This window comes from Phallusia mammillata, chromosome 1, assembly GCF_965637545.1.
Source record: "Phallusia mammillata chromosome 1, kaPhaMamm4.hap1.1, whole genome shotgun sequence".
Classification (NCBI taxonomy): domain Eukaryota; kingdom Metazoa; phylum Chordata; class Ascidiacea; order Phlebobranchia; family Ascidiidae; genus Phallusia; species Phallusia mammillata.
The window spans coordinates 15,455,052-15,473,437 of NC_137252.1; the positions used below are offsets into that span (position 1 = coordinate 15,455,052).

The 18,386-nt window shown below is 36.1% G+C and overlaps 1 protein-coding gene across 2 annotated transcripts; it reads left to right on the plus strand.

Moving 5' to 3' along the window:
* Positions 1–3,606: 3,606 nt before the first annotated feature.
* On the plus strand, positions 3,607–16,408 carry LOC145225490 (calcium/calmodulin-dependent protein kinase kinase 1-like). 2 transcript variants are annotated; one of them, XM_080092210.1, is made up of 13 exons: positions 3,607–4,033; positions 4,333–4,461; positions 4,675–4,785; positions 7,310–7,411; positions 8,134–8,185; positions 10,183–10,292; positions 11,518–11,576; positions 11,773–11,861; positions 12,324–12,397; positions 12,467–12,586; positions 13,839–13,972; positions 14,193–14,409; positions 14,712–16,408. In XM_080092210.1, exons 2-13 carry the CDS (start codon positions 4,333–4,335, stop codon positions 14,793–14,795), a joined length of 1,281 nt encoding a protein of 426 aa, XP_079948336.1. In that variant the 5' UTR covers positions 3,607–4,033; the 3' UTR covers positions 14,796–16,408. The 2 variants fall into 2 exon arrangements, with proteins under 2 accessions (XP_079948336.1, XP_079948342.1); XM_080092216.1 differs by lacking the exons at positions 3,607–4,033; positions 4,333–4,461; positions 4,675–4,785 and adding an exon at positions 6,975–7,094.
* The last annotated feature ends 1,978 nt before the right edge of the window (positions 16,409–18,386 follow it).

Here is an 18,386-nt window from a genome sequence, read left to right on the forward strand (position 1 = left end):
TTGTCGTGTTGTTCCCACGTAAGAAGTGTAAGTTTCAAAGTAAATTATTGACCTGCAACCGTACATCGATAACAGCAGATGTTAATTAAACGACATATGTGTGAGACAAATAAGCTCACACAGTACGTGTGTGAAGCTACAAATCACTGCTTGCTGTCATCTGCATGTTCTGGTCGATACTGTATGCTTGTTAGTGTGATGTTTTACAACGTTGAATTTGTTTTATGTGTAGAATTAGAATTTACTACAACATATTGAACACAACAAAACATTGCTGGTTTGTAATCAGCGAGCATGCGTTGCTGCTGTTTCCTTCCTGGAACTGCTGCATCGTGCTGATTTATACGTTTATGAATAACTGTATTCCATTAGAAGCGAACTCGAGTTAAGTGTTAAAACGCTTTTAAGATGTTGCCCAAATTACCTGTTTTCCATTGTTTTCTGACCTAATCTCAGGTTCTGTCTGTACTTGGCGCAGTCACGAATAACGGTTACAGCGCGGTCCACGTTTGGCAACACGTAGTATATGTACATCTAGTATCGCATCTCCACTTGCCTTCGCTTGTCCAAGAAAAGTTGTTTGCCAACTGTCAGGGTATAAACACACATCGGGCTTTCATCAAATATTAGCTTTTGCTATAAAGAAAGGATTTGTTTGTTCAATTCCTTGGATGGCGTTTTGCGGAAGCACGACGAAGGAGCGACTCCACATTTTACGTCATTACAGTGACAGCAAAAGTACAACTTTTTCAGCTTAACTCTATGGCTTTGTGTTGATGCACTGTATATGAAATAAATGTAGCCTAATATCGGACCCGCTTCCCCGAATTCCTCGTTACTTTAACTCGCCAAACGACAAATACCGACTGATTACGTCACAGAACGTTATATTCAAGCGTAGCGAAGTTTAATGTCAAGACATTATATTTAACTTTTCATGTGCGCTAACCTATTAACATTTGAATACTGGTATATATGCTAGAAATAGCTTAATAATCATTGCTTAATCTCTGAAACAAACAAATCTAGTATTTACTCACTTAATATGCTTGGAAACAGTTTGTACCTTCCTTTCGTTACACTTCACATACCTGACAACCTTTTGTTGGGCTTATCCCACATTCTCTTTACTTCTGTGACGTATTAACACGCCATTAGTCGTTTGTGGAATGCGCGGCCCACAAAGTACCACTATTAACTGTAGAAGAGATGTATGCTGTCAGGTTTAATAAGGAGGAAAACTGATATGGCCAACCACGCCCATCAACAACTAATTCAGATCCTTGTTTGTCTTGATCAATTCTTTCCCTATTCATGTGGAATAAACGTGCAACAATACATTGTAATCGGCTTTGGTTGGTTGTTTGTTGTTTCCTCCTTCAGCGTATAAGCAGGTTGTAATTAACCCGTGTAAGTGTGTCAATCTACTATTTGCTGCAAAACTTTAAATGTTAAACAGCCTTTTCAATTCGGTTTTCAGGAAAAGAATAATCATTGAACTAAATTGTAAACTTTGCAATATCACCACGGTTAACACAAAAATGATCGTCCTATAGCCAAGGGATGACCATTCGGGTCGTTGTAGGAATGTAGGTAATTCTAGTCCTGTATAGTTTGAACGCAAAACGCATGTAGCATTGCTAGAAGAGTCAGTGAAAAAAATTCGGTGGTACACACTGATTAAAAGGTGATAGCCTACTACGTTTTTCCTCCCATTAGGTGCTGGCATGAAAAATAAATTCAACAGTAAAGCATAACGATGACGCATTTTGTTTGCGCCAATTGTTTTTGCTTTTATTGATAAAAATCACCCCATTGTTTTAAGCATTAACATAATGTATAGGCTACGTTTCCTGTCCTGCTCACTAATAACCTGTGAAGATAATTTTCTTGTCCCCCAACTCACCTGATAGCAAATTTAATGGTTTGCCAATGTTTGATTTTTGATATTTTTTCTTTGTTTACCCCCAATCGCCACAAAATAACTCTTGGTGCCTGGTGGTCTAAACTAGAGATGTACCGAATATTCGGTTTGCCGAATTTATTCGGCCGAATCGGCCACTTTTGCAAAGATTCGGTTTCGGCCGAATAATTTGTTGCGATTCGGCCGAAACCGAATCTTTTATGAACACACATTTGAAGCGTTAAGCGTGTCTTTCCTGCTTAGTACCAGCGAAAATCCTGTCAGTTATTATATTTTTTACCACATTATCGTTTTCCCCACTGCAGACAACTAAATAGTAATTCATTGCCGGGTTGGAAATTATGCTTAAGGCAATGTTAAACCCCACAGAACTGAAATAAGGACGAAACACAACCATTCTGCACTAATTGCCTGGTAGATAAACTTATGTTTTCATGTCAAACGCGTGCCGTACGACTTCGCGTGACATCATAAATGATTCGGTTGATTCGGCCGAATTTATTCGGCAAAACCGCCGAATATTCGGTTTCGGCCGAATCGAAATTTCGCCGATTCGGTACATCACTAGTCTAAACCGTCTCTGATTTACCGCTAGTGACGCTTTTGTTTGCATGCGACAACTATAAGACTACACACAATTTTCTACCTGTTGGCCTGATCAACAAATCATCGATTTACATCCGATTTGATTGCAATTAGGAAATCTTGCCAACGTATTTGTTGAGGTTGAGAAAATAGTTTTTAGTAGAGCTAGCTACAAATAAGTCACACTACATGAGGTTTGCGAAATACCGATAGATGGCGTAAAGAGCTATTTTTTATTCAAATTTCAAATATTTAAATTTGCAGTGAGACTATAGGATAGGTTTGCCATATTTTATGAAACACAATCCCTGACAAAATTTATCTCAGTTGCGTTAACCCAGTGGTTCTCAAACTTTTTCGGTATTTTCTCTAAACGGTCTCTTTGCCGTTATTTCGAGGGCTTGTGGTCCTTAAGCCTGAATGTGTTTTTCAGAAAAAGGAAAATTGATTGCAGGATTTTAGCTATAGTTATGTAAAATTCTGCATATCAATGATCCAAATCTGACATTACAGACAAGACAAAAACATTACCATTGTACGCGAACAATTGCATTTTTGTCAGTTGGCATGCAATAAAGCTATTGTTTGGCAATGAAGACGGTCGATTTAACTTAAAATGGCCTACCATTTCTGCATTTTGGTTTAAAAGTATTTTGGCCTGTTTAAATCATTATTATGTAAACGTGTTTACTCTTTATCAACGTGTGTAAACGTGTTTACTCTTTATCAAAACACAACACAGAGAAGTACTGGATGGTAAACTTTCAGAAACAATTAGCCTAGCCCTAACCATAAATTGATCTAAAATGAGACAATGCGCAATTCTTTTGGTAAATAATTTTTATTGGTGTGAGTCCTTTAGCAGGGGTCACGTCTAAAACTGCGGGCCCACTTGGCCCACTTGGCCCACTTGGCCCGCTTGGCCCACTTGGCCCCGTTTTTCCCTGCGAGAGACGGGCCAAGCAATGGATATTGTGGGCCCGCAGTTTTTCTTTGCAAGAGACGCGACAAGCACTGGATATAGCGGGCCCGCAGTTTTTATACTTGCAAGAGACGCGACAAGCACTGGATATAGCGGACCCGCAGTTTTTGTACTTACAAGAGACGCGACAAGCACTGGATATAGTGGGCCCGCAGTTTTTCAATTGCATGAAGTGCTGGGCCAAGCGGGCCAAGTGATCCAAGAAACAACTGGCTTATTTATGATTTTCGTTTGTAAACGATACGTAAAAGAAAGATCGCTAGATGGCGTCTCGCTGAAACAAGAAACCAAACGTCCAAGGTTTTGCTGGTGGTGAGTGGTGACGTCAATAGTCAACACAAAACGTCACGCAGCGTGCGATGAGTAAAGTTCACGTTGTAAATTTATCGGTTGTCGTATGCTTGCTGGTTGCTGTGTTGTTTCCGCGAAGTTGCTAGTTAAACAACTTCCTTTAATCTACTAAACTGGACAGTGGACACCAAACTTGTTATTGCTTGAAAAAACATTGGACTGTGTGTTCAAAAGTCTCAATATTTTAAAAGGTAAGAGTGTTGCTGAGTGTGAGAGGTTTTGTTGTAGCCTACCTGTTGTTTACAAGCATTGTATGGCAATCTTAGTCTTTTAGTTTTGGAAAAATGATTTGAATAAACAAAAATTGGTTTGAAATTTGCTATTGATTGTACAGCAATGACAAGCAGCTCACCTAAAATGTTAGCTTTTCTGCAGTTATTAAATTTTAGCTTACATGTCTCCTAGGCTAAGTTGCTAATATGCAAGTAAAACTAAAACTAATAAGAAGGTAAATATATCTGTTAAACCACCAATTGTTTGTGTTTAACAGATGTCAAGCGCATCCAAAACACAGCAGCTCGTTGATGATGTGGAAACACGACTTTCAAAAGTTAAACTAGAATCAAGAGACTCTGGAATAACACTTGTTGTGACTGATGAAAGTGATTCTGAGCCCAAGGTATTATTTACCTAATTAGCACAGAAATAGTTATGTCTTATTACTAGCACTTTTTTGTGTGATTGACCAAAAATAAAATATTAAAAATGTATACTGAAAGTACATTTTCTACATAAAGATAAAGTAGAGAAAAACAGTTGTAAATTGATCTGAATGTCTGTGTCCTAAAAAGGCATTTTTGGATTTGTAAATGATTTTTCATTTGTTCTGTAGGCTAGAGAAACTGACAGTGGTACCTCAAGTCCATCCCATCGATCTAAGCCGAGAAGTGTATCAGATTCTTTTACTCAAGTTTCAAAGCAGATCAATGTCAAGGACACTCAGGTACGGTTTTGTTTGTTAACCCTTAACTGTCACACTGAACTACTTCTTATCTGGTAAATAATTTAGTTCTCCGGTTTAGGTGGTTTGTTGTTTTAATTTTCTCTTTGGGTGCAGATATGTCCAATCAAGATGTCGATAGACTTCTACAATCTGATACTTTACTGAACCTTTACTGAATAAATAAATTAAAATTAGACCAACAAATTGTTAATACCACTTTGCTTTTCCAAAAAAGCCGAAAACCTTTCTGCTGCTTGCTGCTACTACTAGACATTGTTCACTTTGTATACCTCCTAGTGCAAACACCAGATTTCCTATATTTACCCTCAGTCTTTTTGAGTGAAAATTCACTTGGAAAACATTCCCCTGAATTAATTATTAACCTAATATGCCGGCACTAAGATGACATTACAAATCAATTCCTATGTTCAATGAAGTGTTGAATGAGATGTAATTTGCCGTTTTTGTGTTGTTGTTACCAATCAAGACACTTTCACAACAGCTACCAATCTATATTTTGTGAAATATGTGAAGAAAAGTAAAAAGTTTTAAGTTTGCAGTTAAACTAAATGAAAAAAGTTTGCAGTTAAACTAAATGAAAAAAGACTTGTTTTTTTGCAGATTAAGACCAATGTTAAACAACCCTGGTATATATAGTGCATGTAATTGCTCTTCAATAAATTAAACATTTGTCCATTAGTAATGCAAGCAGGCACTTACCTGATTACTTAGTTTCAAGTTGGGTAGTGGTAATGGAGTTTTAATGAGGTCATTACACATTTGTCAGGAACCCATAACATACCTGTTCATTACATATGTTGTCAATTTCTTCAGTAACATGGCGGATGAGACAAAATGCCAAGACTATTATTGCATGTAATATTTTGATGCAGCATTTGGACGATTATGAAACGTAACAATTTATTTTTAAATAGTGAGCAGTGATTGCAAAAAGAATAAAACAGTGCAGATCACATTTGGGAAAAAATGTTTTTGATGCACAGGATTTAGATGCAGAATTTTTTAGTTTGGCTAACCTGTAGATCTCGCCATAACTCAGAACATGCGAGAACAAGAATTTGCAGGCAAAAAATTGTTCCAAAGAAAATCTTCTTGTTAAGTCTTCCTGACTTATCTATTTGGTATTGAATATGCTAACCCTTGGTTGAACCTAAAGTCTGTGAATAGGTGTCTCTCAGGACAGATTGGTGCCATAATGCATAATTCATGGCGTCACCATGGTTAGAGAGCACTTTGTGTAGAATCGATTGCCCATTAGCAGTCAGTATCACCGCCGCATGAATCAAGCTTGGCTACAGCATGGACGTCAGTGAATGCAATGCTGCAGTTTGTTTAGTAATTACAATAAAAGTCACTTTGATCGAGAAATGTTAGTATTCAATGCAGGACATTGTCTTTTTATAACAGGAGGTTAACAACACCATGTCCTGATATACTTGTTCAGTTAAAATACTAATGGCTTTGTACACATTTTTATCTTTAATAGGGATTTGTGTGGGAAGATTTGAAAACTAATCTGAATATAGACAGATTCATAAGATTTTAAGGAATATTACTTCAAAACAAACACAACAGTATTAAAAAGCATAGACTTGAATATGAACTTCTGAATCACTAGGCAAGTCATGAACAACCCCTCGTATGTGTGTCAGGGTTTACTGAATGGTGTTGTAGAATATATAAATGTATATACTGCATGTTTTAGTCAGTTAATCTGAACATTTATGTTTAATAGATAGATAGCATAAAAAGAAACTTTGGGATAAACATTTTGTCAAATTTGCTTTTACAAATGTTTGATAAAATATTGTGCTACACATGCCATTAAACAAAATAGGCGTATGATTAAGTTTGACATAACCTTTAGAATCAATAAGTTGTTTTAGGTACATTATGTTCAACACTTGAATCGTGGGGCATTCGGTTGTTGTCATTGATTTCAGTGGGCTAGTGTAAATTATTGATGTGTGTTGCAACGAACACATGAGATTGCCGTTTAAAGACAATTGCCTTGCTTTTTTTGGTTGCAATGTGTTTCTGGTTTATGTAGAGCGGTGTGTGTAATTGTAAACAAATGAAAGAATACTCAGTTTTGAGCAACAAGTGTAGTGCAAAACTACCATTCTGGAGTGTAACATGTGTGTTTTCTGTTTGCAGTGTTCAGTTCTTTATTTTTCATATAAAAGCCATGTGTTTGGCTGTGCAGTTCGATTTGCCACATAAAAGCCATCTGTGTAGTTCTGAAAGTTTTTAACTGCCGTATTAGAAGTACAATGCAAAATCGACAGGTAATTTTGCTGACAGGTTGTAAATAATATAGATTAAAACACTTAAAATGTCTGTACCGCTTAATTCAACAAAAAAGGACTGTTTTTTACTTTTATCAAAATATATTCTTTCATCTAGTGACATTGTATACACTGTATAAAACATTTTTTCTTGTGGCTACCCTGAATGTTGTGTTTAAAATCATACAATAACATAGTTCCATTGTATTTTGCAGGAAGGGACCAAGTTGAATCAGTACTTGTTGAAAGATGATCTCGGCCGAGGAGCGTATGGTGTCGTGAAACTTGTGTACAATGAAGATGATAACAATTTATATGTCAGTGGTAATGTTTTTTTTGTGCTGACTGTACTAAATCTATTATCCTATCTATTATTATTGAAGGTCAAAACATGAAGTAACTCAAGGGCAACACAATAGAAACTTTTGTTATATTGATCAACAAAATATTTTGTAAAGAATACCTAGAACATGCTTTGTATTAGTGTCAATTACTGCATGCAAAATTGTGATAAAATACAGAAAATATAGCAAAGTAAAAAAACAGCTATGCTATCTTAAAAAACAGTAGAACACTGTGGTGCAACTTGCAATAACAAATCCTAACAAGGGATGAATATATGCATTTCCCTAAAAGCATTGTAAACAGTTCAGTTATGTTTGCTTTGAAATAAATCTAAATTGTTTACTCACTAGTCCGGCACCTTTACCTGGCCTCTGGTGAAAACGGCAGGTGGCTTGTTTGAGACTCCTGGTATCCTCATTCTAAACATGATCTTGCCATTTTAAATATCTAATTGTGACAAACTGTTTGAATTAGCCCCAAAGGAGTAAAATATTTTTTACCCTTTACTCAATTTTGCAACAAAGGTGTCTGTACATTAGACCATGTTAAAATGTGGGTAAATTGAAGAAATTAAAGCTTATTCAGCAGGGTAGTTTTAAACTGTGTATGTGATTTTAAGTGTAGTATGGGTTTCCATGTTTGTAAAATTGTTGTTTGTTGTTTCACATGCCTAACAAAGTTAAACATTACTCAGGCAATGAAGATATTTTCCAAAAAGAAACTGATCAGGCAAGCAGGTTTTGCACGTAAGTACAACCTCTGAACATTGTGAAACAATTGCTGGTCTCCTCTGATGGGGTCACATATTGTTTATGTCCGTATTTTTTTTTCTTTTTTTCTTTTTTCTGTCTAACGCTGGTTTGTAACGCTCGTTTGGTCAAGAAAGAGTGCTTCAAATTTATTCAAATTTGGACATATGTTAGATATTAATCCAAACTTGGTCCACCTGAAGTTTGACCCCAAATTACCCAGCGGTTCACCCACAGGCCCCCGAAACGTAAAATTTTTAACGCTGGTCTGTAACGCTCGTTTAGTGAAGAAAGCGTGCTTTAAATTTATTGAAATTTGGACATATGTTAGATATTAATTCAAACTTGGTCCACCAGAAGTTTGACCCCAAATTACCCAGCGGTTCACCCACAGGCCCCCGAGACGTAAAATTTGTAACGCTGGTTTGTAACGCTTGTTTAGTAAAGAAAGAGTGCTTCAAATTTATTGAAATTTGGACATATGTTACATATTAATCTGAACTTGGTCCACCTGAAGTTTGACCCCGAATGACCCAGCGACACACCCACAGGCCCCCGAAACGTAAATGTGTCTAACGCTCGTTTGGTCAAGAAAGACACTGTAGGCAGAAGTCCCAAGAGAGTACGTTTACGAATAATAGGGCAGAGCGGGAGGGCTCAGCTTGACGTCGGACAGACGTTTTACGAGACGTCGTTTCGGTGATTAGAAATCAGCTGTTTTGCACAGCAATGCTATGTCGTTTCATTAAGTTATCACTCACATTTTCAGTTTTGGCAAAGGTTTCACACATATGACGCGATTTAAACCTAATAAGCGTGCTTCGGTTTCGTATAATGTCAAGCAAAACTTTGTTAAACAAACTAAATATGAAAAAATAAACTTGACTTTTTTGCAAGATAAAAGTTTTTTAAATGCTCGTTGTCAGGTTGGCCGCGGGTTACTTAAGGTCAATTAGTAGGTATTACTAACACAGTTCAGAACTTTCTTTCGCCATAACGTAGCGTTTTTTTTTTGTTTTTTTTTAATCAAATACTCAAGGCATGTATAAATTAGGTCAAACGGTGTTGTTGAACACCAAGGACGGCGTGCTATTGAAAACGGTGTCAAAAGGTCAAACAGTCGTTTGGTGTGTGCACCCTAAAGGTTCCTACAGGTCAATGGTACTCATTTTGCGAAACAAAGTTAAATGAAAAACTCGTTTTGCGAAACAAAGTTAAATGATGTATACACTTGCGGCAAATCGCTTTTTAATTGTCTGTAACACAACTGTTACAGCTTTCTAGAAAAAATTGTGTTTAAAACCCGACCTTGGACGACAATATCTGGGTCAAAGCAAGAGATTAAATTGAAAGTATTTGTTTCGTTCTTTTTTAATGTTTTTGTAATTATACGACAATAATAGTGCCAAAAAATACAACAAAATTTTTCATTGTTGGGTTAACGCTTTCTAAAAATTTGTTCTTAAGAATTTAAAAATCACCGCAACATTTGTTTACCGTAACTCCGCACAAACACGCATGTGGGGACCCATTAGTTTTTGTTTACAAAAACAATCATATGTGTAGATCAAATGATGTGTATAGTAAATTGGTAAATATCGTATAAAATATATAAAATGGAAGTATATCAGAAAGCCACCATTCTAGTTTTTTCGTGTTTTGAAATTATGCATTTTCTTTCTCAAAGCGGAATGAAATATTCAGCTTATAGATATGGTCATTTATATGTGCCACCTTGTTGCAGTGGAATGTCATTTTGTACATGTTCAGCTTTGATGGGCCCAAGTTGCAATGCTTTCTGTATTAAATACTTCTGGTGGTAAAGTTGTGATACAATAGCTGAGTTGGACGTGAACATTTTCTTAAGCTAAGGTTTTTAGATCAAACTCAATAGAAAAAGTGTTGATGCTTAAAAGGTTAAAAATGTGGCTTCTATGCTGAATTGTTTTTAGTGAAAATTTATGTAATAACATATCTTGTCTTCTTTTGTCCAGGTCGTCCACCTCGTGGAGGAAAAAAGGCGACCACCCCTCTTGACCGTGTTTATCAGGAAATTGCATTACTAAAGAAGTTGAACCATGCCAATGTGGTTAAACTTGTTGAGGTTGGTTGATTGACAGTTAAAACTGTTTTTGAGCATCTTGTGAAGACATCTGGTTTAAATCTGCTTAGTCCCGAATTTCTTTAAATGCTGAGTGCAGGAAATTTGTGGTTGACTGTAGGAAAACAATGGGTAAATTGGAGTTAAAAGATTGGAGCCGCAAAAATCACACAACAATAACATTAGTGATGGGACGAGTACTCAGTATCGATGGTATCAAACGATTTCAGTGGTATCAATACTCGTACTCGGTATCGAAATATTTTGTCTCAGTTTTTGATACCAACATGCGAGTACCGAAGACCGATGTACACCATAAGAATACGGGCAACTTTATGCCAATATTTGCTTCGGACAGCACAAAATTGGAAAAAAGTTTCCTCAGTTTACGTATATCTTTTTTGCTATCCATGGAGATCACATTTTTCGGCATGTGTGTGTGCACGCCTGTACCCCGACCATGGCAAATAAATTAGCCAGTGATATACAACTAAGTACAACACTACACTTAAGTACTCGGTATCGAAGGTATATACATATGGTACTCGTACACTGTATTGGTAATCGCCTCAAATAATAAAAAAATAATAAAAACTTCCTTATCTTTTTTTTTTGCAACAATTGAAACATTCAGTTTGAATCACCAACAGTGGAGCCCCAAACTGTTGAATTACCTCAGTTTGCTTATGTGATTGCACCACTCGAAATTTATATTGGGTGATATTTATTTTCATAGCAGCTCCAGTTCTAAATTTGTTCGTGTTTTGAGATAATTTAGGCAAATTGCTGTAGGTGAGGTTGCCTTGGCTTGTCTGACAAGGAAACTCACATGTTGTACTGTAATCTAGGCTTTTATGTTCATTCTTGCAGAAAAGTATATAAAGCGGAGATGAATTTGTATCGATATAAGTAATGATGCAATAGCCATTATCTATGTTTTCTTACACATTAAGTGCATATCCACTTTAGGATTTGCCCTAGAGCTTTCTGCCATACTAGAGTTGTATGCCAAGTTGACTTTTCCTAAGCGTTTAAGCTTGATGTTAGAAGTGCTTACAAGACTAACTTTTATTTGATACGAAGCAGGCATTTTGCTTTCAACTTTCAAACACATTTTTCATTTATATGTTAGGCTCTTAACCCTTTGAAAATTATCAATTGGAATTAAAAAACACTTTTTGTAAGTACTTTTTTACTGTTTTGTAATAAATTTATTGCTTTTGTGAAGGTGCTTGATGATCCAGCAGAAGACAGCCTCTACATGGTGTTTGAGCTGATGAAAAATGGGTGAGTGATTATCTTGATTGCCTCGCTAGCATATGTGTTTCAAAAAAAGAATTTGCAAAGTTTAGTCCAACCCTGTTTGCTAGTTCCAATTAAAGTTCAATAAAATCTTAAACAAAATAGTATCTTTTCTGCCACAAACATACAATAAATTTTTTTTTTTTTGTACAAAATGTGATAACTATGTTTTGGCATTTAGTGAGGTGCTTGATGTCCCTACAAAATCACCATTGGATGAAACAACAGCTCGAAAATATTTCTGCGATGTTGTTCTGGGTCTTGAATATTGTAAGTTTTGAGTTTCTATGTCTCTTAGAATGTATGTTTCCCTACTTAAAAATTCCCTATGGTTAGACTTAAAGGCTGACATTTAAAGGTCAAGCATCTTTATACGTTTTTATTTATCACAAGCCTGTGAATCAAACAAAAAAAATCATCAATAAGTATCAGATCCTAAAAGGTGAATGAATGCTAACAGATACTTGTACTGTACTGATACTGACCATGCTGGTTGTAAGATTGTAACCAAATTTTTGACACCTACATTATTTTACATCAGATTATTAAATCTTATTTTATGTGATGTTTCGGTCAAAACTGCTCCCCTATGTCCTTGTCAAATGCACATAAAACTGACATTCTGTTCCCATGTTTATGTGGCTATCTCCCAAACTGGTCTACAAACCCTGTGCATGCAATGAAGTAGCTTTGTTCTTTAGTTCGCAAATCATTAAAATGTTTCTTTTTTAGTGCACTTTCAAAAAATTATTCACCGCGACATAAAGCCATCAAACCTGTTATTGGACGAAAACAATCTTGTAAAGGTAACATTTCAAAAACATTCAGCATGAGGTCCAAAGATCTTAACAAACAATGTTTATTTGGTTGCCTAGATTGCTGACCTCGGCGTGAGTCAGCAGTTTTCGGGTAGAGATGCCGAGATATCAAGCACAGTTGGTACACCTGCGTTTCTGCCACCAGAAGCGGTTTCAGGCTCGGGAGATAAGTTCCTCGTATGTCATCTTGTGATTTAACTTTAATTGCCGGAGTTGATTTATTCATTATGGGTCCCCTTCCCTGACATATTGATTTTACTCAAATTTGTTTTGTTTTTCTGTTTTTTTCTTTCTTTTTTCTTCTCCCCAAAGTTTGTCCGACTCGTTTTTCCATCAAATGTTTGATGGATTTGGCTGAAATTTACACAGATGGTAGATATAGTTATGTAGATGTGTATCCCACTTTGTTTTTCTTGATAAACCCAGTATTTACCCCACTAGCCCCCTAAAATGGGTGAGTTTTTTAAACAGTGTCAGAATTGGCTGAAATTTGGATAGCTTGTAGAGTATGCCATTTATAGGTGTCGATTGTTGTGTTCAACCCTGTAGCCCTAACATTTACCCCACAGAGCCCCCAAAGTGTAAAACGTATTTGTATGTTACTGGGCACCACAAACGAAAGATTTCTGTGGCGCAATAGTGTTACAAGGGCAACCAGTTGTATGTTACTCGTTTGCAACTTTGTGGGTTGCTTGGTGGACGTTTACTCAACTAGCCCCCTAAAATAAATGAACTTTTAAAAAATGTGCTAATTGTATAAAATTTGCAAAGTTTCTTGAACATACTAAGTCCTCAAATGTTATGTTTTGCCCTGTAGCACCACAACTTAACCAACTAATCCCTAAAATGGGTGACCCTTTTAACAATCTTCGAATTGAATGAAAATTGGACAGCTTGAATTTGCTATTCACAGGTGTCCATCTCTAAACAAGAATGTTAAATAGGACATACTTAACACAATATCTGGGGTGAATCTAAGTTTATATAGTTAGCACTCTGCATAGTATTATTATTTAGGACCAGTGCCGATCACTGTGTTTTACCTTACAACACCAAACTTTCACATGGTTATCTCTTGAAATGCATTATTTTCAACTTTGCATGTGTGGGGACCCATGAGTTTCTGCCTGCAGAAACGACTAAAGTTATAAAAGACGATGGCTAATATTGGACCCAATACAAAATAAGCATAGGAAATATATTAATGTTTTAAAATAGGTTATAGTGTAAATGCAACAACAAAATGTGCTAAGCCACCTTTCTAGTTTTTTTATGTGTAAGTGTGTTGCATTGTGTTTTTATGAACACTTTGGTAAACCTGGAAACACTGAGTTATGTGACGCCTGGGCTATGAATGTATATTAAATCCATGCGGAAGCTTACCGGTACAGCTTTGCTGAATTTATCGTTAAATTTAAATTTATCGCAGGGCCGACCGCTCGACATCTGGGCACTCGGCGTCACCCTCTACAGTCTCGTGTACGGGGAAACACCCTTCAAAAGTGATCACGTGATGGAATTGCATGAGCAGATTTGCAACGACCCTGTTGTCTTTCCAACCACGTAGGTTAATTCGGTTTTCAGATATTTACCGTCAGTCAAAGAAAGAAACTTGATTAATATGTCTCTTATGCTAACAGGATCATATGTTGCTAGATCTGTTTGTGTTCTCATTGACAAATTCAGTCAACTATGTTTGGGCCTAAAATCCTGTCTTGTTTTAAACCAATTCCTGGTCTAATTTCTGCAGAAAATGTAAATCAAACTGATTTTTGTTTTTCAGGCCTTCAGTGTCCAAAGACTGTCAGAATCTGATCAACAAAATGCTTGACAAGGACCCGACATCACGGATCACCCTGAAAGACATTAAAACCCACCCCTGGGTGACAGAAAAGGGGGCTCGCACCCTTCCATCTGAGAGCGAAAACTGCCAACTTGTCACTATTACAGAGGAGGATATCAGATCGTGTGTAAAAACTATACCACGACTAAACACCTTGGTAGGTTGCGTCAAAATTTCAACCACAAGTTATTGACTTTTGGTGCTTATCCAGAAAGTACCCGCTAGAACAATTCTGCGTTTAAAAAAAAGAAAATCATCCTTCTTTGTTATGCACGCGTTTGGAAAGACACGCCGACCTTAAAGCATTTCTGGGTCGTGCCTTTGCATCGCTTGTACTTTAAGGTTAATGTTTAGCGATCTATTGGATTTAATGCAAAAAATATATGTGGTCACAACAAGTAATTAATAAAATACACGCGAAGATATAATGCGTTTTGAAACTAAACAACTTTTTTACAGATCCTCGTCAAATCAATGCTAAGACATCAAAGTTTCAAGAATCCGTTATTACAAAAGAAGAAGGCAGTGGAGAAGAAATCCTAAAAAAGTGACTTTTAATCAAGACTTCTTCTTCTGTATGTAACACTGCTTCTGTATTTCTTATTCAATGTTGCAGTTTTTTATCATTGCACTTTTATTTGTTTCAACCATAGAAATTTTTTTTCAAGTGAACGAAGTGATATAGGAAGCGTAGAGATGCTGTGGTTACTATGCGAAAAAAATAAATAAAACAATATAGACACACTTCTTTAAGCATTATTTTCTAGAAGGAACTGTCGAAACCAATTGTTCTTAAAGTTTTAAATTTGCTATACACTACAGTTTGACAATCGTTAGTCTAAACTTTGTAAGGTGGTTACGTAGGCCTGCCATATGACCACTTTTTTAAAACATGTCCTTACTTTCAATAAAAAGTAATTTGTCCTTTGATGACATTAGGAAAAGGTGAAATTTTCTTCTTTTCTGCCCAATTATGTAATTGTTTGTCACAAAATGTTTTAAAATTTACCAGCTGAAAATTATGTCAGTTACGAGATGTCATAGCCAACATTGAGTGTGCGTTGGGCTTGATCATTAAAATGGGCAGAAAGTTAACTGGATAAAGAGTTGGTTGTAAACGTTTTGCCTGGTACTTTCAAAAACATCTTAAAAAATGCTGGTAATTATTCTTAACAGCAATATTTCCTTACTTGTGAATGTATGGTATAGGGCCTACGTTGACAGGATGTTGAAAAAATTATTGAACCTTTTTTTATTAGGTCACATCCCATTTTTTAACTCTTGTTTACAAGGACATTTTTCAGAGGTTATGTTTTTGTAAAAAACAAGGGTTTTGATATAATAAATGTTGATTTTATAATTTAGTCTCCTTGGTCCACATTTTTTGGGTTGTATTTTCTTTATTCTTTACACTTTACTCATATATATGTCATTTTGTTATACTTGATTATCGTGCTTTTGTCTCTGCTTTATTCTCTTACCATCCTTAACGCGCGCAAAAAGCCATGTGGGGTGGGTTTGTCAAAACGTTTTACTTTCTGTAATCGCTTGTTTCAAGCATTGGGGAAATCCAATTACTCTGGGTGCTGGGTTATATTTTGCAAACTTATTTGCCTGATAATGTTGAAGAAAATTATTTCATGGTGGGGTGTCAGCAGTGGTGGGATTCAGCCGGTTCGCGTCGGTTCTATAGAACCGTCTAACGAAATTTTATGAGATCAGCGAAACGGTTAGCATTACTGGCTACTGTCCATGAACTTTTTGTAACAGAACCGGCTGAAACATATGATTTATCTGATAGAGTCGGCTGACAAAAAATTTGAATCCCACCACTGGGTGTCAGGCAATGTAATGTGTCGTTAGTTGGGGAATAATAAAGAATTAACGGCGATTTATGCTCTTTTAATCTAATTTTATCATCTATTCGTGATTTTTTTCATGAAAATGAATATTTTTACAAATTTGTTTGCGCCTAAATGCAACTGTATAGAAATCGACATTTGAGCGCAAAAGCGATTGGGATAAAGTTTCGTTTAACTACGTCTCCGGTGCAGGTACGTTGATATATTATATTGTAGAATCGCGATTTAAACTTTACTTTCTGCGTTTTTCTTTCCCAAATTGTCAATTTATACCGAAATAAAAGTACAAGAGTATGTGTTTTGTCGAATTCTTAGGAAAATGACATTATTACGAAAGTGTTGCAATACAAAACGCAATTTGCTGTTGCAATGGTTCGTATAAATTATCAGAGAAAGTCAATGCCGTAAAAACACTTGAAATCCACTGGTAGTTATCTCTTTTTATTTATTTCAAATGAATTAAGAAAGCAGATAAACTAAACTGCCCGACGGTTTCCAAACATCTTCCCTAGCCCACAAATATATATTCAAGCATTTTTAACACATTAGAACGAAGGTTCTGCTAACAGGTAGGCCTATGTAGTTTTGTCAAATTGCTTAACTGTGCGTTCGACAAATGCATAGGTTTGCATTACTTCGCCTACAGTTTAGGCCCTAAACGTTTAAAAAACACAATGCTAAACACACAATTTCCTCTTACCAATTTGGCAATATTTGGAACACACCACGACGTTCAAAGTAAGAATCGCACAACAAGTACGCTAGGCTAGGTGAAAGTTGGTTGGGCAAACAAAATTTTTTACCATGTCACGTTTCAACACGCAGGTTTTTGCTGAGTCAGTTGTTCCCCTCGTGTTATAAATTGCAAAAGCCATGTAACAAAGCTCACATTAATAATTAACTGAGCATTACCGCAAGTGCACCAGTGTCGACTGTGTTTGCCGTTCCCTTGCCATCCGCTTATTGTTTTTGAAGCTGTGATAAAAAGGCTGCTTATTTTCTATTACTCAGAAACTGTATGTGTTAATTTCAAACAGCTTATATTGGCTAAGTTGTGATGCTAGGTGTTAGTGATTCAGCAGTGTCGTTGTTACATAATGTAGATTTTAACCTTCAAATACGATAAGTATAATCGATTTTATTACGTTTAGCATTAAGGGCATCGAAAACACAAAACTGCATTTTAAACGTCCTAATTTGTTATTGAAACACTAATTATTTGTCCATGTTCAGGTGTTTTGGTATAATCGTTTTCCGCTGTTATTTTTTAAACCGTTTTCATTATTAAACGCTTTTTAAAAATAAATCATAAAGATAAAATTGATTTTAAAGTTATTGATAAATAAATAGCAGCCTAAAATGGAACAGAGAAGAAAATGAAAACTCAGAAAAAAAACACGTAAATAACGTTTGAAGTAGTCTGGCTGCCTTAAAAGTGCCAGCAAGAGAGTAAGAAACGAAGTGGAAATCGTTTAACTTCATAAATTTACTAATTGGGCGTTTACCTTTCGGAAATTTACAACTTAAACAATAAAGACAGGTTCCGATGACCGGAGTCGTAACAAAGAGCTTGTCAGGCATTTTTACGTGACTCAGCACGTAGGCTGGTGTACTTTTATCACTCAGCTTGTTACTGTGCTCTTGCGTAAGCGGTTAACTATTAACTTGTATAAAACTGACCGCCCTTTCGAAAATGTCTCATTACCGCATAGGATCCTCTCTGTCTGGACTTGATATCAGTTTTGACATAATTTTAAGTGACGTCATAACGCATTGCTGATGTATAGATTTACTCCATTGTATTTGAAAACTTTATGACGTCTAAAGATGGCACTTTGCACCAAAGTATACTTTCAACTGTAGTGTTGTTGTTGTTTTTAATTTTAGTTATGCCTTTTTTTTAATTTAAATTTTAGTACTGTTTTACTGTTTACATCCAGCTAGAAAATTATACTTTCATTGAATAACAGTATAAGCTTGTATTCCACGCACATTGCCGGAAACTTATCTTCGTCGGTTTGTTTTATGTCGGAAACGCAGTAGAACAAAATGGGCGACCAGTGGCTGTATAATTACTGCAATTCCACGTTTTGGGTATGTTACAATCTTCTGTTGTTTTAGGTTAGCCACAATCACTGTTCTGATTTCTTATTAGTGATTAAGTTATAGGCTGCTAGATCTACGCCCCAAAAGGGCCGCGAAATGACAAAAGTAAAGTTGTGGTCAATCAGAATTGTCCCTTCTTTACCATTTGCTGCTTATATCTATACCT

Excerpts from the sequence above, each read along its gene's own strand:
- LOC145225490 (XM_080092210.1), top strand. The coding sequence starts at position 4,333 with ATGTCAAGCGCATCCAAAACACAGCAGCTCGTTGATGATGTGGAAACA. Across the intron at positions 7,412-8,133 it reads AAGATGATAACAATTTATAT|GCAATGAAGATATTTTCCAA; the intron begins GTCAGTGGTAAT and ends AACATTACTCAG. Across the intron at positions 11,862-12,323 it reads TGTTCTGGGTCTTGAATATT|TGCACTTTCAAAAAATTATT; the intron begins GTAAGTTTTGAG and ends TTTCTTTTTTAG.